Below are 25822 nucleotides of genomic sequence, written 5' to 3'. Positions count from 1 at the left end.
TTATTGAAAGGAACGAGCTCTGAACCTAGTTGTGAAAGAGAGAGGATAGACACAATGGGCCTTTGGTGTGCCTAAGTGCTTCCTGGTATAGCTCTCCTTATGAATAGATGGAAGAGAATGCTCTCTGGGTTACCGCTCCCACGTCTCCGTCTTTGTAAAGAATCTCACATTTTTAGTTTTTTAGCTATTGAATCTCCTTATATATAATTTTTGTTTCATCCTATATGAACGATCAAATTTGTTCATCACTTGTCGTAATTTTGTGTAGATGGCGCTTGCAAATCATAACCTAAAATAAAAATAGTTATAATGGAAAATAATCCTCAAGACTCTGAAATACAATCACTTCCACCCCCGACCAAGCATAATCAGCAACAAGTACGCATAAGTATGTTACCACTAGCACTTAACTGCCCTCTTCCAGTATCGATTCACACCAGAGGAGCTTCGTGTTCTGAAAGAGTGCAACCGGGAGAGCTTCTACCAGCGAAGCCTGCCGCTGTGCGCATTATTAAGCGGCGGTATTTACTACGGTGTCAAAACAGGTACTGCACGTCGTCCCAACCGAACGTTTACAAGAATCTTTTTAAGGCCTCCTTAAGGGACATCCGAGATATGGCGCGACACCGAAAATCATCGCGGCCGTTGCGATTGGATACTTCGCCGGAAAGTTCTCGTATCAACGCCGATGTGCCGAAAAACTAATGCAATTGCCGAACAGTCCGATCGCGGAAATGCTACGGCAGAGACGAAGAGGCCACGTTCAAGAAACGTACGTTAATCGCACGCACGAATGTTACTAACGAAAATGTTTTTAGTGTAGAGCCCGGATACGGGCCGGCCATGTCGATGGGGCCATTTAGTGGTTTCGGCTCGTCCTATAGCGACCTCAACCCTGAGAGGAATATAGATATTGATACGAATCGACCAGATGTCGACGGTTTGAATGACTCATTTCGACCATCGCTCGATAGTAAGTTGAATACTTAAGTGCTTCCGTTAACCCTTGCTTTTAGATCAGGTTTATGAGGAGGAGGAAATGCCGCCTATGCAGAAGCACACGACTACTTACGACGAATTGAGAAAACGTAATAGGGAGGAGTATCAACAGGCACGGATGCCTAACATTAGGTATGTTGTGCAATTGATTTTAATGTCTTTTTGTAAGCCGAGCTTTTTGTAGACCATCGGAGAGCCCTCATCGGATGGCTCCCTCGCCTCCTAGAAGTGACGGTCATACAAGTAGGACTAATAAATATGGTGATACCATGGAATAGAAATTGATAAACATTTTAGTCTTGTTGGATGTTTTTTTTCTTTGGCTTATTATTTTGTTTGCCTACAATTGTTTTAAATAAAGAATGTATGGAAATAAGGTTCATTGTCTCGGATGAAATTATCATCCTTTCAGTTTCTCATCAAAATTATTATATGTATCAACAGGGCTTTCAGTTCAAAACGACTATCCATTGAGGTTTTCGCCACCTGTGCCACTTTTTGTAAAACTTTAATTTAATACCACAAACACAAACAATGTAGCTACATATTTTGTTTCTGAAATACAGGGTAAACACGAAAAGTGACTTTTTGGGATGTTATCCTATCTTGTACTATACCTGCCTACCTTAGATCATACATATATTTTAAGCTATACATTTAAGATACAAAACCCCATTCTATATATTTTTGCCTAGAATCCAGTGGCGTAGTAAAAATAAATTTTTACAACCGTTTTTGAGATATGACCCAAAAATGGTATTTTTTAAATGCGACACTGTATATTGAACAGAGAATAACAAGTCTCTGATATTGAAAGGTTCCACCGTGTATATACCAGAGACATGGAGAGGGGAGATCGGTGATCGACGAGTGCGCATCCAAGAAAGGGTGCGACCTTATGGGCGCTGCCATTTTTACACCCTTTGTGTCATGTTGTGTTTATAGTGGTGTTATTTTAGCGTGTGTTCGTGTTTAGGAGAGCTTTTTTCGAGGTTTAAGTGTTTATTTTGTAACGTCAACGTCACTGGCATTTTCTTTTGTTCATTTGGATTGAGATATTAGTTTCTTCCTACGGAGCTGCTGCCGAATAGAGTGTAGTGTATGAAGATTGCGTTAGATGTCTCTGGGTTGCGTCAGTAAACCTTTATAGTCCTGTTCAAATTTCGCGCTTCAATGGGTGTCAAAATGGCAGCCCCCTTGTTTTGTAACTTCGCGCAGTTTCATGCGTTATCTCCCCTCTCCATGTCTCTGGTATATACACTTGCTGCGATACATAAATTTTTGACAGTTGGCAACCATGCAATTTCTAGGTGGGAAAAAGCCTTAGATCATGTTTATATGATCTAATAAGCGATCGAAAAACAATTACGAATGCAAAACCTGTTCGAATATGACATTGGTATGCAAAGACGGTACGGCCAAAACAGATGGAAAAAGCTGCCTGCGCCATCTAAAAAGCTCGAACGGTGGCTACGTTGATCATCGTGTATTGAATGGCGGTCGTGAACAAGGTTATTTTATTTCAGGTCGTGAACGCGTCGCTCCATAAATGTTTGTTGTTATTTTGTGTTATTTAATGCAGGTAGTAATTTTTGCATTGCTTTATATCGAATTTGTGTTTTGTATGCCGCATTTTATATTTTTTGTGTGTTTCAATCGTTGATTTTGAAATTATTACTTTGATTTAACCGCAATGCAGAATGACATGTTAAATACCGTTATGCTATTGTTTGTAATTGTTTACTTTTTTGGTGTAATGCTTGCTTAATTTATGGTTATTGATGTTGATTACTTAATTGGTCTTGTCCGTGAAGTAACATTCATATAAGTCTTAATCGTTAATCATTTTATTTTAATATGTGGAAATTATCGATTCGTTTGATGTATGTACTGACTTGTTGTTTCTTACTAACAATTTTCTCCGTGAATGAAGCAGTCACGGGGGTGGAAAAAACTGTAGTCAAAATTGAGATACGACACCTAATTCCGTGATTGTCTTCGACATTCAACTGTAGGCTCGAAAGCCCGAACGAGGGGCGACGCTACCTATCTTGCGGGGGCGAAATTACGCCAATCAAAGCTCTTCAGTTTAGAATCTATGTGCGATAAATCCTTTTTCGTGATTACATTGATGTGCCTAATTTTTTTAACACTTACCTGTACCTATCTCAGAATCAAACGTTTGATTATGTTTGTGGCATTAATAAGTTTCACATAAAAATCGCGCAGGGCCGCGAAAACCCCAAATCACTGTCAGCTGAAACACACCGCAGCCTCAACCAAAATAGAACACAGGGTACAACATATTGTGTAAACAACATCAGGTATACACTTAATTATTAAAGTGATATATTTTAGTTGCATAAAGTATTTAAGTATCTCAATAACAATGCAGTACAAAACTCCCACAAATGTAAATAATGTACAATAAATATAATTCAATCGTTATAACAATTTCTAAGGCTATCAATCACTCATGCTCTTGTCCTTCTGGGAAGTTTGTATCGGATCTCTCAATTTCGCGAAACCGGAAATGAGATTCAAATAAAAACATTTGGTTACGCTATTTTCTAAACAAAATTGTACTGTTCACATTACGCATTAAGGTCCATTGTGACAAATTCTAACATGCCTGTTAAAATTGGTCTTCAGTCTTCCGATGTAATTGCACTGGTTACATTTAAATCCTGCAACACCGATATCGCAACTGCTAACGTGTGCGGCAAATCGCCACTTCTTATTCGTGACATAGTTACACACTTCACACACCAACAAGCCCTTGTGGCTCTCCAGGTGCGAGGAGAGAGAGTGCTTCGAGGTCGCCGTAAAACTGCACAGTTCACATTCGAACGTACGATGGCACTCTCTCATGTGTCGAGTGATGCGATGGTCCCATCTCGTGATGAAATTGCAATGTTCACATTTAATTTGCGGTAGGTAATCGCACATGCCGACGTGCGCCAGGTACCTATGTTTGAACGGCGTTCCGTAATAGCACCGCCCACAGCTGAATCGTTTCGATTTACGATAGATATTTTTCGGTTTAGTGTCGCGCGGAAATTCGGACTTGGGTTGTCGCAGTTCACTTTGGTCGACTGCTTCGACCTCCTGCTCTATCTCGACCTCTTCCTGCTTTACTTCGAGGACCGTGGGGACACTTACTTCGCCATCGTCGTAGTCTTCTGGTTCAATTTTTATATCAAAGGTTTCTTGTGTTTGGTTTGAAATAATTGAACTCATAATGGAAAACAAACAAATATAGGCAGTCTTGAAAGTCGTGTCTAATGAACCGTTAAAGTACCGTAGTAAGTTCAACCGGTGTCTATCTCAGAGACACTAACGCGATATGTAGGATGAACACAGCTTTACTGATAGTAAGCTGTGGGATGAATACCAATGCAAGAGGCACTAATAATAAATATCTTGAAATCTGTAGAAGTACAGGTAGTTAGGACACGAACAGACAGACAGAAAAAGAAGCTGAACTCTGGGAATTCTTGAGACAAGTGGCGTTTTAGAACCAGCTGATTCTATCCATTCCATTCAAATGTTTGAAACGTGAAGGAGAATTAAGATTGTTTTAGAACCCTTTTAGTTTAGAGCAATGAATAAAGGTTTAGAGCTATAACGCCCTCTATGATAAATTTCATGTATCTTCCAGTTTTCTACAACTTTTAAAAACTATTTACTAAAAGGTTCTCGGCAGTATTTAAGAGTCTCTAAGTGTGTTCAAGAGATTTCAAGAGCATCCAAGCCAAGTTTCAAGTATATTTGAAAGCCTTTTAAGAGCTTTCAAAAATAGTTAACAGTCTCTAAAGGCTTCTATGAGTTTATAAAAGTCTCACAAAAGCTTTTAGAGTAGTCATTTAAGAGCTTTTGAGTCATCCGTAGTTTTCTCCAAAGATTTTCAATGGTCCCTTCTTCCTAGAGGTTGTGAAAACCTTTAATTGGCTCTTAAGTCTCTAAAAGGTACTTAAAAGGATTTAAAAACCTTATTTGCGTTTTAAAAGCTGTTATGGGTTATTTGCAAGACCCTCATACAATTTCCAAGGATCTTACAGGGACTTTTAAAGTTAAAATTCTCACCTATGTTTAATAATCAATCCTTTAACTAGAGTTTCACCTCTGAGGCATGTAACAATGGGTCCTCGTCCCAACCTATATAGTAGAGATTTGTGATCGCCTCATTCACGCCAAAAGTGTTAGGTTACAAACAACAAGTCCATACTCACATATGAAACCCTTCCATAGTTTCCAAATGTTTAAAAGAATGATCAAAATTAAGATATTTATCTTGAACCAAGAACCATGGTAATCAAAACAGCAACAAAAATTTATGGCTTTGTTTACCTTTTTTAACAATTTTTTTTTTCTTTGAGATTTATATTTTTTTCATTCAAACATTTACACCAAAAATGAACATGGTTTCCAACAATAAAAGATAACGGTATCTTTGGGATGTCTTGTCATTTTCCCTGATATCCAGTCTGTTCAAACAGGCTCAGGACACAAGTCAAAATATCATACAACATAATTTGGAGCTTTTATTAATTGGATTGAAGTTTTAAAATTGGAAAATTACTTTACATCCCATAATAAATAATTACCTTAAAATTATAATTTAAAATGTGCACCCTATGCATTTCTTTAGCTCTATGAACCATCCAACAAAAAATTAAATTACAAACATAATTGATACGCAAATAAACCACATGCATTTACATAACATGATGCTTTCCTTTAATTGCGCGATCACATTTTGTACATTTATACTCCGTAGAAGCATGATGCGCCTCCACATGCACGACTAAATTATGCTTCCATTTTGTGACAAAATTGCACTGCCGACACTTAAGGTCGGACCACGGCTGATGAGACTTTAAATGAGAAATCATAGCTCGTTTATGCTGGGCCATAAAATCGCAATGTTCACATTTAAACTCGACCATACCGTGAAAATCATCGACATGCCTGATCAAGCTGGCCTTCCAGTTGGTTTTGTAACTGCACTGTTCACACACGAAACCGGCGGAAGTTTTGTGCAGCCGCACGTGCACGATCAGTTTGTGATTTGACTGCGTCGTATAACTGCACTGGCCACATTTAAATTGGGTGGAATTGTGGCAGACTTTCGTATGTTGAAAGAAATCCTGCTTCCTTCTCAGGACAAGGCCACACTTTTCACATTGAAATTCGGCAGAAGCGTGATGCACCCTGACGTGAGCAACTAAACTGTGATTCCATTTCGTCGAGTAGTTGCACTGCTTGCATTTCAAATAATTAGAATCTATAGCCAAAGCGTGAACGGATCTTAGATGCTCGAGTAAATCGTACTTATGCTTGGTGGTATGATCGCATTGTGCACATTGAAATTGTGTCGTAGTGTGATGCGCTTCCACGTGGGGAGCCAAATTAATCTTACGCTTGGTTATGTAACGGCAATACTTGCATTTAAATTCTCCAGAGTCGTGGTGCGCTTCACAATGTAAATACAAGTTGTACCTCCACCGGCTCATGTAGTTGCATTGTTCGCATTTAAACCCTCGTTTCTTCTGTCGAGATCCCTGAACCTGTTGACGCTTACTTAAAGCAGGTTTGACTACGGGCAAACTACAGATGCAGTATTGTTGGGCGATACTTGGGCTTAGTTTAACTTGACACTTGGGTTCTACCTTCACGACTTCCACATACAGTGAGCCGGGTGGAGGTGGATCAGTCTCTACATCTGTGCTTCCATCATCTGGGTCAATGTGAACAACTGCTTGCATTTTTGCGGTTTCAAACAACAATTACTACCCAAAAGACTAGAAAATCACTGGTTAACGACGCGGCTAAAATAATTTTAGGTTATTTTAGGTTTAGAGTGCCACAGCTGCCCCTACACTTTACAGCGTTGCCAAGTATGTGGCCTTTCAATGTACAGGGTGAGTCAACGATTGCGCGTAGTAACTTAATGCTTTGAAGATAAGATTTTTCATTAGAGTGCTTTGTATTATGATAATAACTATAATAATGTTGAATATTCTCCACATTTTAAAAATGTTTGCAATTATACAGGTTGCGCTCACAAAGTAGGGCGCTAAAATGGTACATTTTTTTTAAATTGAACCCCCTGTATTTGAATGCATATTTTATTCAACAAGTCAAGTGATTGTACGACTTTTGTATTATATGGTTAATATCCGAAAAATTATAATAAACATGGAAAATCGCATGGCCTTGGAGGGAAAATTCGACGTTAACAAAATGTGTGGAAATTAGTGGATCGCAACTCATATAGAGTGTGTCCCAGGTAGAATGCACCATAGGGGCAATATATTTTTTCGCGAAAAATCCAACGAAGCCTTTGAAAGTAGCGCTTAAAGTACTACCCTAATCTCTTTCTAGCATCAGGCAAGGGCAATAACGTATGTTGAACGCTAATTTCAAATCATCTCAAAGAGATCCTGGATCCTTGGGGAATTTATTTTTGAACCAGTTATATATTAATTTTTAAAGTACCCTCGAAAACGAGAGGAAATATACGATTTTGTTAAGGATAAAACATTCAATTGAATTCAATATTTATAAATGAAAAAAATGATTATTTCTTTATTTTTAAAAATTACTTCAAATCTACAGGAGTTTCGCAATTAAACAAATCTACTATTAATTCTAATTATCTTGTAACAGCTTGGGGACAAAAAATCTTGGAGCAAGAGGTAAAATAGATAACATATTACCTGCTATTTTGTTACGTTAGATGAGATCTCACATGCATATTCTACAAATAAAGCACCTCTTCCGCATTTCAAGGGGAATACATTATTAACACACATTATGGAAAGTGATAACTATTAAAAAGTTAACATTTTAAATGTTATTAGTGTAAGTTAGTTCTTTGTAAAAACAGTTTGTGTCTTGAAAGGTGTTTTTTAAGACAGGCTCTGTTATGTGTCTCATAATCGCAATGAGCACATTTAAAATCTTTAGAAACTTTATGTTTTAAAAGGTGTTGTTTAAAGCAGCGTTTGTTATTTGTCTCGTAAATACAATTAGCACATTTAAAATCTTTAGAATCAGTATGATTGGAAAGGTGTTGATAAAAGTAGTGTTTGGTATTTGTCTGATAATCACAATTAGCACAATTTAGCACATTTACATTACTAGATTGTTTGTGTGTTAAAATGTGTCCTTTAAGATGTTGTTTATAATTAGTCCCATAATCACAATGAGCACAATTAAAGTCTTTAGAATCGGCATGTGCTAAAAGGTGGCGTTTAAAACAGTATTTAAGATTTGTTTGGTAGTCACAATTAACACATTTGAAATCTTTAGAATCGATATGTTTTAGGAGATGTCGTTTAAGATATTGTTCATTATTTGTTCCATAATCACAATGACCACATTTAAAATCTTTAGAATTGGTATGTTTTGAAACGTGTTTTTTTAATAGGTATTTGTTATTGGTCTCGTAATCACAATCCGTACATTTAAATTCTTTAAAAACGGTATGATTTAAAAGGTGTTGTTTTAAGTAGTATTTGATATTGGTCTGGTAAACACAATTAGTGCATTTCAAAACTTTAGACTCTTTATGTGTTAAAAGGTGGCGTTTAAAGTAGTATTTAACATTTGTTTGATAATCACAACTAGCACATTTAAAATCTTTAGACTTGACGTGATTTAAAAGGTGTCGCTTAAGATTTTGTTTATTATTTGTTCCATAATCACAATCATCACATTTTAAAACTTTAGAATCATTATGTGTTAAAAGGTGGCGTGTAAAGCAGTATTTATTATTTGTCTGGTAATCACAATTACCACATTTAAATTCTTTAGAATCGGTATGGGTTAAAACGTGTCGTTTAAAGTGGGATTTGTTATGTGTCTCATAATCACAATTAGCACATTTAAAATCTTTAGAAGCAGTATGATTTAAAAGGTGTTGTTTAATATATCGTTTACTTTTTGTTTCATATTCACAATGAACACATTTAAAGCTTTCTAAAACATTTTGCTTTAAAAGATGTTGCTTAACTTGTAGCTTACTATTTGTTGTGTGTTGACCGAAGTCACATTCAAAATCGTTCCAAATTTCAGTTTTAATACTCCATCCACAATCTGTTTGTTGTAATTTTTCATTATCGAGCGATTTCGAGCACTGTGCAGTAATTGTAAATTGATCCTTTATTGTAACCAATGTTTCATTGCTTACTAAAATGTTTCCTTGAAGTTTGGAATGGATTTCTTCTTCTTGTTTTGGTTCGATTTTAATGAGAGGTATAACATTTCCGTCCATATCTAGCAATCAAAACGTTATCAAAAAAACAAAACAATACAAATTTGTAACCACAGTCGAGGTGCAAAACAGATAGCCTCTCATGTCCAGTGGCGGAGCCTTGGGTATTATTTTGTACTGTACCCACAATTACATTAATTACGTATAGGTCAAACAATCTTCGCCTGATGTCCGTAACACCTATACATTTGAGCTATATTGCTGCATAATAGGCCTGGACGATGCTACTTTTTAGATAAGTTTACGATGCGACTTTTTATACAGGGCATCGAAAAAGATCGAGACTTACATAGATATAGAAAAATTAGAGCACGTCCAGGTACATCTCTTACACATTTATTTAGCTACGGTTAATTGCACTTACTTAATTGGCCGGAATGGAATTTCTAAATTCATAATTCTAACACCCATTGTCTCAGGTTCGCAAAAGGTCTCTTATCTAACTGATATCGGCGTAATACTGCATGACCTTGCAGTTTTAATGCTCGTTTTAAATTACCATAGGAAACAAGAATTTGCTAATTACTTAGGGGGACTGAAATCCTAAAATATTAATTGGACCTCGTCTTCTAAATGACAAGAGCTTTCGGATAGTTATTTGTATTAAAAGTCCAGAAAATGAGTATGAGTAACCTTGCAATTACGAGTACTCACCACCCTTTTTATGAACGTACGATACACAAGATTTTTTATGCCGAGGCAGTTAAAACATTTGAATGGAAAAGTTTAAAGGTTCATCTTGAAATTTATATTTTGTGTCTAAATAAGAAAGTTCACATTGCGCAGTCTGCACATGCGCACATCTGATTTTGACAATATGCGATATGCTTATCTTTACTAGAATAATCTTTTTTTAAATTTCTAAAAAACTGTAGGCGTAGTTAAGGCCTCGGACGGACAGACGGACGGACGGATGAAGCGGCCACAATAGCGCCCTTCCAACATGAGCTGAAGAATTAAATCGCTAAGCAATGGTTTCTACAGTCACTTGAATTGAATATCTCTAGTTAAACATTGGGCGCTTGTTAAAAAGTGCCTGCAGTCTAATTTTTTTCCTCATTAATGTATTATGGTGGCTTTATACAATCATTCTCATTAGTTCACTATCAAAAATCATAAGAAATAGCCAATAGATACAAAGGCGTATTGCGCGTTGCTAACCAACGAAACCTGAGCTTATCCAACTAATGATACTGAACTGAAGCATAATTTTTCAAAATACTTTTCATACATGCAGAGATTCTATAACATCTCTTCTTTTTCTATGTGGTTTGTGGTCCACTTACCTCTACGGCCTTGTGGCATATTAAAAACACAAACATAAACAAGCTAGTCTATTTTTTTGCACAATCTTTAAGTTGTGGTTTATGGTTTAACACAAACTGGTAACGGTCAGTTTTCGTAAAGTCACTAGTGACTTTAAGTTTTCGAACTCTTTAAATACCCCCGTACCGCACGCACTCCCCGCCTATGGTCGAAGCTACCCGTTCTGCTCGGTCAAGTATTTTGAAAAATTGTGCTTCAGTGATGAACTACAAACAGAAAAGCTTTCGATTAGTCTCTGGGGATTTAATGCCGCTTATAGGATGTACTTTTGAGATAATTTAAAAGTATTCGCCATTTTCTAACCTCACTTTTCCAGTTGGCACATTTCAAATTCGCGGACAGCAATTAATCAAGGATGTTTTAAGCTGGGCCTTATCCGCAGGTTACAGGTCTATAGGTACGTAATCTTCCGGCTATTAACGCGTTAAAGATTAAGTTGTAGATACGGCGGCGGTCTACGGTAACGAGCACGATATCGGACTGGCACTCAAAGATTTGCTACCGATACACAATTTGAAACGAGAAGACATTTTCATTACCTCTAAACTTTGTAAGTCGTACCATTTTGTGTCGGCTCTCCTCATATTTGTTGGTAGCACCCGGCGACCAGGGAGACGGGGCACGTGACGCAGTCGCTAAATCGATCGAGAACTTACAGTGCGGCTACCTGGATTTGTACTTGGTGCATTGGCCGGGTGTTTCCGGCGTGCCGACCGATAGTGACGTTAATGCCAAGCGACGCGCTGCTAGCTGGCGATCGCTAGTCAGGGCCAAAGAGGAAGGTCTCGTACGAAATATTGGCGTCTCGAATTATATGGTGAATCATTTGACGGAGCTTTTGGCCGATTGTGGTGGAGTTAAACCGTCTGTTAATCAGGTGAGGTATTGAAATTTTGCCCCAGACTTCCTAACCAGGCGAGAACAAATTTTGAAATTGCAATAACGGGATTCCCAATTGTTCCTCTTTTCCATGGACCAATTTTATTTTAAGTTACGCTAAACTTGTCAATTTTTTCCCGAGAAGAAAATAAAATTGTGTCGCATATCTGTAATTAAAATAACATCACGTCATAAAGGTAAGTAGCATTAAATCTGTGGACTTTTTGACGCGAATTGCGACTAACTTGTAGTTAGCGGAATCAAAATTTAAAAAATTATATCAAAAGAAAAATAAATTTACAAATGATCGTAATAAAATCATACCAGCGGGCGAAAGTAGCGGCATTCGGCGGCAACCTGGATGTGATGTCGGCGGAACGAACGGACTCGAGCGCCACCAGAAGAATAAAACCTTGCTTCTGGGCAAGGTCGGCGGATTTGGAACGGTCTCGGTGGTTTGTTTGAAATTGTTTGAAAAATAAATTAATCGATATGATTTTCGGACGAAATAGAGAAAAATTGCCTTTTTTTGCATGGCCACCTCACTATTATGTAAATGACATAAATGACTTATTTAAGATTAGAATATAAAAACCAGGAAAACCAAGATATTTCGAAAACTATCAGAGATAGGTATAGGACATTATTATCAAAAGTTGAAGGTTTTTGGAGGAGCTAAAAGATGACAGAAAAATATACAGGGTGTTCCATTTAAAAAAAGTGAGATTTTTTAATATGAAGTTTTGTAACTGGATCTAGAAAAAAAACACCCTGTAAGCTATTTTTTTTTATGTTTTATAGTAGATGTATTTATTTGACTTTTACTGAACCCAGGATAAAAGATATAAAACCAGGAATCAAAATTTAAGTAATAATTTTGACAATATATAGTGACGCTTGCAAATGCCCAATTTTATCTTTAAAACTACTAGCTCTTCGGATATTAACGATATAATAAAAAAGACGTACAATTACACGTAGAATTCAAAAATGCATTCAAATGCGGAGGGTTCTATTTAAAAAAAATGTACCATTTGGGCGCCCTACTTTGTGGGCGCACCCTGTATAATTCCAAATATTTTTAAAATGTGGAGAATATTCAACCATATCATAATACAAAAGCACTCTTATCGAAAAATCTTATCTTCAAGGCACAAGTTACTCCGCGCAATCGTTGACTCACCCTGTACTTTACTTCCAAGATTTTTTCCTTTAAACAAGTATTTCGGGAGAAATATAATGGTAGTGAATACCTATTTTGCATAGTTCTACGTTTTTCCAAAGATCGACATTTTTCTATTAAATTGGATGTATGATTGAAAAAGTGATTGGCCGTGGTAAACGGAGAGGGACGGGCCTTCCGGAGGAGCTCGAGCTATGCCGAACGGCTTAGGTAAAAAATGCGGTCCGTCGTCGTTGTGAGACAGGCGAGCTCGAGCTATGCCGAGCTCGCTTTCAGCTTGCTCGCCAAAGGTATGCACTTCGAATTTTGTAACGGGAGCCCGGAATTCGGGCGAGAGGTTGAATTAGTGGTATGAACTCTGTATTTTGTGACCGGAATCGTGTAACGCTCCAGAATTTCAGGCGAGCGGTTGATTTATGCCGATCTCGCCTTAAGCTTGCTCGGAATTGGTATGAATTCTGTGTTTTGTACCAAAAATCGGCAGGTGGAATTTTGATTCGGAGATAGTATGCCATTTCAAATGTAATTAGCTACTTTTGAAGCTGTATTTAGCCATTACACTCCACAAAAATAAGATTACAGTTCTCTCGTAGTAAATATAAACATTCAGAAGAAAGTGAGGTTATAATCTCATAACCAATTAGAACTACTCCATACAGCACTACCAACTATATAGAAAGATGTCTCAGGACATACAGGCTCCAAATGTAAATATTATCAAGTTGTTAAGTTCGTATTAAAATACGAACTTTTTTTCCTGTAATTTTAGGTATTGTTAATTCTATTAAGGATTTGCCTTCAGTGAACTCCGTAGAACGTAGTTTACGCTGTACGTTTAAAGAGGGAAATTCACGTAAAATCTCCACGATGCGCCGACATAGCGTATCGCTGTTTTTGGCGCTAAAAAGCGTCGCGGATTATTTTATCCTACCGTAAAGCTCATATTGACGCTCCGTAAAGACAATTTCGTCAGTTTCTCGCGTTCGTTCCTCGTGTCTTCGCAAAAATAGCGCTGCGACCGCGGACCCACCTTCGTTTTTCTCAATATGGACTCGTCCGTCACTTTGACGTTCATTTTTTTAAAATGGCGGAAAATTCTCATAGCCTCACCGCGTCAGGAAACGTACCTTTAATTCGAACTTCGACGGCTCATGCTCCGCACATAGGTATATACAGGGAAAGGCGAAATAGTGTACAGGGCGTGCTAAGGATAATTTTTTGAAGGAATCACTGAAGGAACGAATTTTTGTTGGGGGACACAACGCACGCATTCTTATTCTTTGCCTTAGACTGCGCTTATTGAAAAAGAGGAATTATAAGAGAATGTTGTAGGTCGAATGGCACCCGAGCTGTCATCCATACGACCTCAAGCAGCTGTGTGACAAAGAGGGTATATTACTGCAAGCGTATTCGTCACTCGGCGGAACCGGCAATAAGAATTTACTAAAAGACCCCACCGTCATTAGCATCGCACTGAAGTTAGGCAAAAGTCCCGCACAGGTAAGTGCGTAATTACGTTAGCGTTACTATGAGACTGCCTTCCAGATTCTTCTGTGTTGGGCTCTCCAGCAGAACGTCGCGATTATACCGAAAGCGAGAGCGAAAGAGCGTATCGACTCGAATATCGATTTAAACTTCGCCATCGCCGACGAGGATATGGCCCTTTTGAGTAGTCGAAAAGCAGAACGTTACGCTTGGAATCCGACCACTGTTGTTTAAATGTCGCACGATCGTATCGCCTCGTTATCCATTGAACATTTTAATCGTCTCCCGAAAATGGGCAAGCCAAGTGTAAATACCGAATGGACTGTACTTTGCTGTATCGTTAAGGAAAACACGCTCGACGATAATTTCGAGGTGGTTTCTCTCGGTACCGGATCTAAGTGTATCGGTAAATCGAAGATGTCCGCGACCGGCGACGTATTAAATGATTCGCACGCGGAGGTCGTATGTCGGCGAGCTTTTTTGTGTTACGTTTATGAACAAATTAATCTCGGTACAAGTGATGTGTTCACTTTGGAATTGGGAGAGTGCTCTCTTAACAGTTTTATTAAGTTTCATTTTTTCACCACGCACGTTCCGTGCGGGGACGCGGCGATATTCCCGAAACAGGATGCGACGGAGTTCGGAACCGTCGTCGCTGATGAGTACGTGCATGACGCGAAGAAGCCGAGATTGGACGATATTTATCGAACCGGGGCCAAGTCCATTCCAGGTGGTGGCCAAGATTCACATTTGCAAGGTGCCGAGTACCATGCTTTGGGAGTGGTGCGCACTAAACCAGGTACGTGCCCCCTACCAAAAAACGCAAACTGATCTGATTTTAGGAAGAGGTGATCCTACCTTATCGGTTTCATGTAGTGATAAACTAGCCAAATGGTACCACTTGGGTATACAGGGCGCTCTTTTATCGTTACTTTTAGTCCATCCAATTTACCTGAGCAGTTTTACAATTGCGAACGGCACACCTTTCGACGAGAAGTCCTTACTGAGAGCTCTGTACGGACGGTTCGGCGAAGACGCGGAACGTGCCGTAATTGGCCGGTCGTCGATCAATTTCTCGTTTGCGAAGGACGTCTCGAAAAGGCCGTGTCCCGCGAGCATCGTTTGGTTTAAATGCTCGACTGGGTGAGTGGCAGCCCACTTTGACCTTGAGATCTGGGCATGCGTCATTCGGTCTACGCCATCTTTGATTTTGTTTAATCTTAGATCGCACGAAGTCGCCATCGAGGGACTTAAACAGGGCGTCACGAAGAAAAATCGACATGCCAGAAGTGCGCGGCTGCAGATTTGCAAAATTGAAATGTTCAGGCGGTTTCTGACTGCTGCGGAATTCTTGCGTCTACCCTCGTGTAAGAATTTCGTATTTTACGATGACGCCAAGGCTGACGCGAAGGATTACCAACGTAAATGGGCGGCTCTTAAAGTGGACAAATTCAAAAGTTGGACTTCTAAGGACGGAAAGTTGCAGCACTTTGTGCTAGATTAATTGTATTATTTATTATAAAAATAAAATGTTAAGAGAGCATTATTAATGTATAATACTGTATATAGCAGAGACGTTTTATAAAAGATGTGTTTTTGTACAACTACAACCACTTCTTGGCGGAGAAGACTGATTAAAAGGAGCAGGGAAAATTCAACGTTTAAACTGCGGATTTAAAAAAGTTTTTTGTTAGCAGGATCACATTCCCAGGGACGGAGAACTAGTCCTTCGTTCGGGAAATTCCGCTGTAGAGGTGAGATTCGAGATCAACCAGTTTTAGATGTCGTAGCTATTTTGGTTATAGTATTCCCATCACTTAATATGCGTGTGTGTATGTATGATGGTCTACTTTAACTGGTAAGCGAGGCTGGAGTAGAGCCACACCAGTTTGATGTCTTTCTATGCACATGCAATTTATCATTTTACTAGTTGATTGATTGTACATGCGTTTAATCGGTTTTTGTACTAAATTGATTATCACGTTTTGGACTTGCATTTATGATGTCTGTGTGTTTTGTTTTTATGAATTTAATTCGATTACTTCATTTTTATTGTACAGGGTGGCCAACTAAGAATGCGAGGTACTGTATCTGAGAATCTATCCATCGTAGAGGCTTGCGTAAAAAAAATTATTACTAAAACGGCCACGAGAAAAACTTGGAAAATATTTTTAAGTTTTTGAAATGATCGCTAGGGGGCGTAACTGCAATCTGGAATCTAAAAAAGTGATGTTTCTGTGAATTCCGCTATATTAACCTAACAAAAAAATACCCGGTCTTTGAAGTCGGCGATAATCTGAACAATTTTTGTTTGACAATTTTTCCTGTATCTCTAAAAATGAAGTGGTGGGGGGTATTCAAAGGTTTCCGTAAAGAACACCCTGTATCTTCGAAACGGCTGAGCCGATTTAAACAAACTCGGATTCAAAAGAGCTATTCTTCAGCTACAAATATTATACTATTTGAGTTTTGTTAGTTTCACAAATCACCGCTTGAGGGCTTTTTTCGACATTCCGACAGAAATGGTTAATTTTCTCAAAAAAATTAAATGCGTTGGTTTGATTTTTTTTCATGAAAAAGTAGCTAAATGATGCCTAAACAAGTTCGCGAAAACAGCATCTCGATATCTTAAGATACATTTATTTTTATATCGTGGTGGCCAGCATTTCGAGCATTTACGGCGGCATTAAAAGCTTCCTTTTTTAAATCGATCCACCTTAGGGCCACAAATTATATAATAAAAATAATTCCGAAAAAAATTATCTTAAAAAAATAAAATTTTGAGGGTATAAAATTTTCTTTGGCCTAAATTTTAGGTTAGGAACAAGATATCGAGATGCGGTTTTCGCAAGCTTGTTTAGGCATCATTTAGCGACTTTTTCATGAAAAAAAAATCGAACCAGTGCATTTAATTTTTTTGAGAAAATTAGACCATTTCTGTCGGAATGTCGAAAAAAGCCCTCAAGCGGCGATATGTGAAACTAACACGAAGAATAACTCTTTTCAATTAAGGGTGTTCTTTACGGAAACCATTGAATACCCTTCACCACTTCATTTTTAGATACAGGAAAAATTGTCAAACAAAAAAGGTTCAGATTATCGTCGTCTTCAAAGACCGGGTATTTTTTGTTAGGTTAATATAGCGGAATTCACAGAAAAATCACTTTTTTAGACTCCAGATTGCAGTTACACCCCCTAGCGGCCATTTCAGAAACTTAAAAATATTTTCCAGGTTTTTCTCGTGGCCGTTTTAGTAATAAATTTTTTTACCGCAAGCCTCTACGATGGGCAGGTTCCCAGATACAGTACCTCGCATTCTTATTTGGCCATCCTGTACAATTTGAGATGTTTTATTATGCATTTTTCTCTTTTGCATTTTGCTGTAGTCGATTTATTTCATGCTTTTGTGTGGACCACGCGGGGGTTTTGTCCCGTAGAAGGTTTCCCTGGTTGGTTGTGTGCGTAATACATCTATCCGTTAACAAAAGGTCTCGCGTCCCAACACATCAAGCAGCCGGCTACTGAGATTCAGAAGTTCTTCTTGAAAATCAGGTGGCTCTGCTCGTAGCTTTCTCAATAGTTGCCGATTGTAAGTATAGAGTAGGTAAGTCAACATTTTCAGTGCCGGTTTGGGGGACCCATAAGACGATTACAGACTGGTTTCAAATAAAAGTGAACAGAATTTTTCAGACACTGACCTACAATAATAGCATTTTATAAACAAATTCTTTGTATTTTTTTTCTTATCCGATCAATGCTCTGGTCTTGATATCAAGGTTACTATGAAGTAGATTGTCCCAAACTAGAGGTTTAATCGAGCGTCGAAAGCTGGACACCATAGATCCAAGATTGTGTTGTTCCGAAAGCCGTTTGACGGGCTTGTGGTTAAGTCAAATATATAATTATCAGTTACACTTCAAAGTCAAGACTCAAATGTCAGCTAACAATGTTCTTGCAACCGTTTTTTTCATGGGCGAGGCATTTTGTTCATCGATTTTTTGCATGAGCGACACACAATTACGTATCCTTTACCCTACATGCCTTTCATTTAAGATTATTTGTGAGAAACCAGTAATTTGGGTATGCCATTTGCGTTCACTAATGCACCTGCGTGTTGGCATCCAATTCGATCCCGCAAAATCTCTTCAACTACGAACGCTAACTGAAATATTTATTCAAAAAATATGCATTACAATACACACAATTAAACTCATTAATTACGCCATCTTTTTCTTAAAATTATCATAAATCACATGTTACAACGTTAATAACTAAGATAATTAACTACCAGTCCAATTACACTTATACAAAACTAGATTGAGAAAAAAGTGTTACGCTTATACAAATATATGGAGATGGCGACCCACAGCGCCATACTCCACAAATTCATATAGAGATAGGCTCCGTGCGTTTGACTCGTGGGAAGCCAAGCGAAAGGGAAGGTGCCTTTCAAAAGCACATGCCCGATGTATAGGATAAGCGAATTCATGCCGGGATAGAATAAGGGACGTCCGCCCCACTTGCGCATAATATCCACCAGCAGGAAAAGATAAGCCTGGATCAGAAATGCCAAACCGCCGACGACCAAGACGAAAGACAACGACCACAAATTTTTGTTTATAGGAATCAGACCGCCGTTCTTCGAGAAGCCGCACAAAGCGCCCCCGATTAAGCCCTGCAATAAAAGCGTAAAGCCTCGCCTCGCGATTTCGGCGATACTCACCATTACGCATCCCCAAATGTTCCATCGAATAATGCGTGTGTTAACATTACTGTACGTGAGCAAGATGTGACCGGCCTGTACTCCCAAGTACATTAAAAAGCAGGCAGTTAGCGTTCCGAGGATACCTACAACGTGAATGAGCGCATAAGAATTGCCTATACTAATTAGCGTTACCTTCCGGATCGTAATTGAGAGTCGTCTCGTACAGAACGCGACAGGTGGGTCTGCTGTACATGTGCGCGCCGAACACCAGCCTGTCGATGTATCCGGCGGCCCCGCCCGTGCAGTTCACGTGATGGCCGAGATCGTGAAGCCCGCCGGGTCCCATGTAGCCCCGTCCACAACCGGGCACCTCCACCAAGAAGGTTATGAGGGTGTGTATCAGAATGAAGGTCAGCATGACAATCCATTGCGGAATTGCTATGAGAATGTCCTCGAGGAACGCCAGACGTCCAAACTGGGAAAAATTTTACTTGTTATTTACAAATGATAATGTGAAATGGGGTTCCACAAGGAGGTAACTGGGTCCTAATTTATTCTGCGCCTTCGCGGTCCTCTAATAGTTCATTAATCCTCACGTTAATAACCATAAACTTGGCAATAGAGCCCTTTTTTGATGGGGTGTTCTTTATATACATTGCCTAAATACATGAGGAAGAAGTTTATTCTATAATGGAAGTGGTGTTTCGTTAAATACGGCAAGCAGGAGGCTACGATTATCTGATTGACGGCAGCTGGAAAAGAGTGTAAGTCTCTTTACGCTATTTATTTGGGCTGTCGGCCCGATTTGATTGATTCAAGACGCAGTTGGTCTTTATTAAGATAATTCTGTACACAAGAAAGTCAACTGAAGTTATTTAAAAGTTGTAATAGTCAGCGTTCGTGTTCAGTTAAGCGCGTCTGTTTACGACCAGATTATTTAAAATGAAAAACTGTAAGTAATTTTAAAATTTTTAATTATCGAACGCCTGCGCGCGGGGTAATGAAAATTTGTGTAGTTAATCCTTGAGAATTTTCAAAAGTTGATCGGGGCTAATGAGTTTCACAAATTATTAGTTTAAGTCAATATTGTGATTTTTTCCCAGAGGCCTGTATACAAGGAGAAATTGCATCATTCTTAATTTAAAGATTATTTTATTTTGAGATAGCTGGACAGATATTTTGCCGGGCGGTGTAATTGACCGCACTCCATTACAGCAATATAAGATCGTTTTTAAAGCGCAAGTAAATAAATAATACCTAAAGTAAGGGCACCAATAATTAAGAATTCCCTAATAAATAGGAAAATTATAATTACTAATCGTGGTTGTCCAAAGTAGCAGCGTTTTGTTTTTGCTTGTGATTTATCTTGAGTGCTCGCGTTTGTTAATGAAGCATTTAGAACTATTTGTATGAAAAATTCAAAATTATAAAAATTCAAAAAACAAAAAAATTAGCAATAATTTAAAAAAATGCAAAAGACGTCTAGCAAAAGTACAAATAACAATCTATATTCCAGCAACTGTACTGAAAAATTGAAAACATGAAAAATCAACATTCGGAAAAAGTTAAAAAAAAAACAGAACTCAGCAGCTACATTGAAAAATTCAAAAAATAAAAAAAATTTGCAATGATTTCAAAAAATGCAAAAACGTCTAGCAAAGTACGTTTAGAAAAATTAAAAAAATTTGCAATAATTGAAAAATCCGAAAAATCGAAACATTCGGAAAAAACAGACGGCACTGAAAAATTCAAATTTATAAAAATTCAAAAAATAAAAAAATTCTAGAGAGGATTAGAGGGGTTTGGGCAAACGGAAGGAGTTTGCAGGATTATGAATGGGACCAAAAGGCATCTTTTTACTTAAATTTTTTAAGTTGTAATTCTAGATTCAAAAAAGAAGATAAAATGTTGTATCCGAGGTTCAATTTTAATTTTATTGCCGCTTATCAGTTCTGTAGAGAAGATTAAAGATAATACGCTTAGTTAACTGCGGTACTTTTCGGGCAGATGTCGGCGTACTTTCGTCTGTGGTTAAATAGCGGAAGGAGGAATTGATAAAATGAGAGCTTGGATTGAATTGGGGACTTCCCATATTAATGACGTAAGCGAATGTAAAGATAAAAAACTGTGGTGTCGTTCTATAGTATAAATATATCCATAATTATAGTCATTTTTAACTTTTTATGGAGCACAATACGGAAAAATACAGGGTGGTCATTTTAAAACGTACAAACTGTAAGCAAAAATTGTCCTTACCTCATTAACTGTAGTCGTTCTCTTAGCAAAAGCGACCTCAATAACTCCAACGATAAGGTACGTAAGACCGAGCCTTTGTAACACACCCGGAAACCGCAACGAAGCGAGGGTCTGAGTGCGAATATCGTTCGAGTTCAAAATAATTCCAATAAAGATCAGTAGAAGGGATCGCTGAACGACGCTCATAAATAGCTGGCGACGCGGCACCGCCCTCCTCAACCTGTTACCCAACGAAACCGTCAGAGACAGGCCCATGATCCACACGAACCTGCAAAGTCTCTCGCTCGATCGATGATAAGCAATCGACGCGACTTACCATGGAAAGACCAGGTCGGCGACCGTCAGTCCGTTCCACACCGAGTGCCGAAAGAACCAGTACCGTCCGCCGCCGTAGTTGACGAAGATCATTATCGAGATGCAGAGGCCGCGAAAGACGTCGAGCGATTTGATGCGATGCGGGTGTTTGCGTATGGTTGGCGGCCTTTCGATGACCAAAGATGAGCCGTCCAGGGGACTGCCCTGATCCTAAAACATGATTAGATCTCCGGCCGTAAGCTGGTCTTCGGCGTCACTTACGTTTTCCGTTCGGGCATAACGGAAGATGTACTTGTTCCAAATGTCGTTATTCTTCGTGCACTTATAGACGCACTTTACCATGTACCACAATGTGCCGAAAGCGAACAGTACGATGAAAGCGGTAAGGATCGCTATTGCAACATGGAATTAACAAAAGCTAGATTGGCTTAAGAAGTAATGTTGAGTGACGACTGTTCAATTAATAGATGAATACACTGAAATTCAAATACCTACAGCTCAATTTTCTGTTTTTTTAAAGAGACTGGTCACGCCGCCGATGGTTTCCTCTTTAATGAGAGTAATGAATCCCAGATGGACGAGCAAGATTTATTGTTTAAATTGTATGAAATTTGCAGGTGTTCATGTGTTCGATAAGAGAATTGATAACATGTTTACGTTGTACGGAAAAAGTGTGGAAGTGGGAACGCAATATGCCTGTTCATAAAATGTGGATTGAGGAGGAGCCACCGACAATTGGTTCGTTCATAATTTTACTCGCCTTTTCAGTCATAATTTGTAGTGCAATCTATGTATGATTGTTCTGTCGTAAGTAAAGTTCGTTTTAATCCGGTTCGGCCACCAGTTAAGGTCCACCAAAGTGACAAAAACAAGCGCACTGTTAAATTACTATCTAACCAACGACTAAAGAGGACGTGGAGAAATTACGCACGTGTAACAACCGAAACAAGTTGTTTTAAATTCAATTTTAGGTTTAAGGATTTTGCAATTGTTAAAAAAAATTGGCCCGTGTGTTTACGAACCCAGTAAATTTTGAGTTTCATGCAAGTTTGGGCGAGCCGAGTGCTGATATGTAAAATACAAATTATTAAAATAAAGCAAGTCCGAGAGCAAGTCGTTGGTTCACGATAACGAGATCAGTTTCTTTTGCTTTAATAAGTACTGAGCAATAAGCACAGAGGAAAAGAAGCCTCGCCGCACGTTTGGCCAGTGCTCTAAGGTTGCCGTATCCCGGACCTTCAGATACCTTCTGGACTGGAGAACGTCTGGTTAATTAACAATGTATTTCCTATACTTTATGTAAAGAAATTTCGGAATATTTTTCCCAAGTGGGAAAGGAATGGAGTTGGTTTGAAATCCAGTCTTTGGCTTATCAAATGTATTAGAAACTGTTTACAAAAATAATAAACAATTGACATTTATCTGCCAATTGAAAGATGAACCGATTTCGGAAGAATTATTCAAAATATAATATGGAATCTGGGTTTGGAAGGAGAGTGAGCTTCCTCCCCGAGACTAGAGCATCTCCGCCTGACATCATTCACTCCAAGATGCTGGAGGGGGATTGGCACTGCACTGGGCCAGTTAATAAGAGAAATTAGACACGTCAAAACAAATGGGAATTATAAAGCAGGTCCAAACACTGATTTAATTTCAGCCACCGCTACCGTAAATAATGCTGCAGTTAATCCACCATTTGCATCCGTTCCCGCAGAAATATTTAAATTGTTTTTACAGCCGCCGAAAGCTCTCTTGACGGGGAAGAAGAGAGATAATCAATCTTTAGGTTCGTTTAGTTTTCTATTGGTATAAGAAATCCAACATTAAAACCGTGGAGTTTACGGAAATATCAACGTGTTAGGAGATAAAAGGGCATTGCCGGACTGTCGAATTTGGAGATTTCATTCCGACTATTGGGATAAGTATAATTAACCGTTAACTAGTTGAATGGGTAACAGATAACAGGCTCATGAGTCGAGATTACGTAGGTATTAGGTGCGCTCTTAAAAAACTTGAATTTTGATACCGGTCCCGTATTTTTATGATGTCTGGGAAGGACGTAATTAATTAAAAATAGGTTTAATTTTCGAACGTTATCGCAAGGTCACGCCGTCGAGCTGGAAAAACCGTCGATTCCGCCATGGTACAGCCGAATTTTATTTACGTAAACGGTTAATTCAAAGGAGATCTTTTTGCCATTTTTGCTTGTCGTAAGTACGTTAAGCTTTTGCTTTACCATCGCCGACCGCATCTTGTCCAGAGGCAAGAGAAATCGTAAACTTCTGGTGACGCCGAAAGCACTCATGTTCCACCAACTACCGCCACCGTCACCGTCTACAGATTTTGACTTGTCAATTACGATTTTCCTTTGTCTTACCTTCATTAAATTTCATTTTTGTAATTATAACTTTTATTTTTTTTTGTGTAGAGGAGAACCGAAGCGCATCGTTAGTGCGCGAGTTGGTCGCAAGTTGTTCCGAAAACAACCGGCCCAAAGCAGTGCCAATTTTCCACCAGCATCGTGGAGTAAGTGATGTTTTGTTTTGATAATTAGTAATTATGAATTTAAAGTAAATGAATAAGATTAAGTTGATTCATTTGGAATTATTTGCGTTGTATTTGTAAAAGTTTATCTCATGTTTTTCTCTGATCGTTTGCGATAAGAGTCCTTATCGCTGCTTAAGTTAATTAGTCTCCAGATAAGCACGTGTTTATAGTAAACCTTTCGAAGTATTTTGTTAAGGAAGGAGAGGTGAAAGCGAGGCAAGAGAAAAGGTTTTAAATAAGCAAATCGAACGTTAATCGTCCAAAAATTCGAATTGCTCAACGACAACGTCTCGCTATTGGTCGCGGGTAAGAGTACGGTTTGGCTTTTATCAAGTGAGAAATGGAAGGTAGCGAGGTTTTTAGCTGAGCCAGCAGAATGTAGATAACTTTTGGTGGGGGCGTTTAATATAGGTAAACATATCCTTCATTTTGCTTGGAAATTACTGTAATTATTTGTTAATTGTTTTGTGTGACTCGCTTGTTGATTGATTAGGGTGTTTGCTTTTATAAATTTGAATTGGCAGGCCCTTATAAAATATTGACCCTGACTTGCGCTTGTTGTGGTTTGAACAAGATGGTGCAACTTCTTACAAGACACCACGACTCTCAAATTCTGCCATGATACACTGCTACAATCCTTAATGAGATTCAGTACAAATACAAATTGGTCCCTAAACCTGAAAAAAACCTTGAAACTTTTTATCAACATTTAGGTGAGCTCTCGGATGAGCTTCAATAATACCCTTCTTGGCCCCTAGATTGGTACAATATGATGGTGTATACAGAGCGACTGCCGAATATCATCAGCATTCTCTTCCTCTTTTATTCAAATCAATGCTGCGTAAATGGCAGGCGGTTTGAGCAAAATATGTGAACGAAACAATTGGTTTTCGCCTGACAAAGGGGCCATGACAAAATCCCACCTTAAGTTACATGAACATAAAAACTGAAATGGCAGAAATATGTCAGTTTTGACCAATTAACATCACAACACTACTTCTTAAACGGCAGAAACAGCCAATTGTCTTTAATGTAAGCAATGAATGTATACTTACGTAAGTAAGCGCTATCGGCCTGTTCCTTAATTTCAATACGTGAACAGTTTTCAGTCAAATTCCACCCATATCGGTAATGTTCGTAGAATAACTTGTCGTGCCTACAACCCTCGTTCGAAACTTATTTACGACAATCACTTTACTTACTCGCACGTGACATTGTTGTAAGTGTAGTTTACGTGTAGACTATAACGAGTGTTCACCAATATCGATGTGTTCGTCTTGCCGTCGATGACGGCCAGCGTTTCGAACTCGCAACCGTCGCATTCATTGTACTGGCCCGAAATTCTAATACTTTCCTGGAGATGATTCGAGATGTCGAGGCAGGCTTCGTCGAAAATTAGGTCCGCCGTCGACGAGTTACACTTGTGGGGCTTTTCGAAGAGCATTTTAATACTTTTATAGCGTTGTGACGCAACATCGACGAGCACGTACTCTTTCGCCCATATAATCGATGCGATTAGTTATTTATTACGTACACTTATCAATGAGTAATTGTGCAAATAATTACTACCGAATGCTAACTGGTTTTTGAGCTATCAAGCTACTTTATCAACAGAATGAATCAGGCACAGTCAAATGGGAATGACTCACATGTCATATTTATTGATAATAAAAACAAAAACAATGGAATGGACAATGTATGCGACGTTGCCAAAGGTAAGAGATAGAACTTGACTGACTTATATAGGGTGTTTGTGGGATCTAATTCAAGCAACCCTAAAACCACCGAGAGGTACGAGTAAATTGGGGGGTTGCAGGTTGCTTACTCCTAATAAACAAAGGAAAAG

General features: G+C 38.6%; 6 protein-coding genes across 6 annotated transcripts; 3 read left to right on the top strand and 3 right to left on the bottom strand.

Annotated features, from left to right (window-relative positions):
* The first annotated feature begins 254 nt into the window (after positions 1-254).
* On the top strand, positions 255-1376 carry LOC116180656 (OCIA domain-containing protein 1). The gene is made up of 6 exons (XM_031500755.1): positions 255-378; positions 425-545; positions 592-772; positions 819-973; positions 1017-1131; positions 1184-1376. The coding sequence occupies exons 1-6, from the start codon at positions 310-312 to the stop codon at positions 1275-1277; spliced, it is 735 nt and encodes a 244-aa protein (XP_031356615.1). The 5' UTR covers positions 255-309; the 3' UTR covers positions 1278-1376.
* A 2224-nt stretch (positions 1377-3600) lies between these two features.
* LOC116180714 (RE1-silencing transcription factor-like) lies at positions 3601-4239 on the bottom strand. The gene has a single exon (XM_031500834.1). The coding sequence runs from the start codon at positions 4237-4239 to the stop codon at positions 3601-3603; it is 639 nt and encodes a 212-aa protein (XP_031356694.1).
* Positions 4240-5717: 1478 nt separating this feature from the next.
* On the bottom strand, positions 5718-6767 carry LOC116180713 (zinc finger protein 37 homolog). The gene has a single exon (XM_031500832.1). The coding sequence runs from the start codon at positions 6765-6767 to the stop codon at positions 5718-5720; it is 1050 nt and encodes a 349-aa protein (XP_031356692.1).
* Positions 6768-10758: 3991 nt separating this feature from the next.
* LOC116180971 (glyoxal reductase-like) lies at positions 10759-14416 on the top strand. The gene is made up of 6 exons (XM_031501166.1): positions 10759-10868; positions 10923-11003; positions 11049-11156; positions 11203-11483; positions 14001-14168; positions 14214-14416. Exons 1-6 carry the CDS (start codon positions 10808-10810, stop codon positions 14385-14387), a joined length of 873 nt encoding a protein of 290 aa, XP_031357026.1. The 5' UTR covers positions 10759-10807; the 3' UTR covers positions 14388-14416.
* LOC116180970 (tRNA-specific adenosine deaminase 1) lies at positions 14363-15740 on the top strand. The gene is made up of 3 exons (XM_031501165.1): positions 14363-14952; positions 14996-15296; positions 15378-15740. Exons 1-3 carry the CDS (start codon positions 14388-14390, stop codon positions 15655-15657), a joined length of 1146 nt encoding a protein of 381 aa, XP_031357025.1. The 5' UTR covers positions 14363-14387; the 3' UTR covers positions 15658-15740.
* Positions 15741-18310: 2570 nt separating this feature from the next.
* On the bottom strand, positions 18311-25618 carry LOC116180339 (heparan-alpha-glucosaminide N-acetyltransferase-like). Its single transcript, XM_031500277.1, has 8 exons — positions 25179-25618; positions 25032-25132; positions 21691-21821; positions 21431-21639; positions 21115-21382; positions 19051-19333; positions 18877-19001; positions 18311-18828 (listed from the first exon to the last, which is right to left on the bottom strand). Exons 1-8 carry the CDS (start codon positions 25418-25420, stop codon positions 18466-18468), a joined length of 1722 nt encoding a protein of 573 aa, XP_031356137.1. The 5' UTR covers positions 25421-25618; the 3' UTR covers positions 18311-18465.
* Between the last annotated feature and the right edge of the window lie 204 nt (positions 25619-25822).

Source organism: Photinus pyralis, unplaced genomic scaffold (assembly GCF_008802855.1).
Source record: "Photinus pyralis isolate 1611_PpyrPB1 unplaced genomic scaffold, Ppyr1.3 Ppyr1.4_LG9, whole genome shotgun sequence".
Taxonomy (NCBI): Eukaryota; Metazoa; Arthropoda; class Insecta; order Coleoptera; family Lampyridae; genus Photinus; species Photinus pyralis.
The sequence above is the reverse complement of the archived record's forward strand: the minus strand, read 5'-3'. Positions and strand labels throughout refer to the sequence as shown.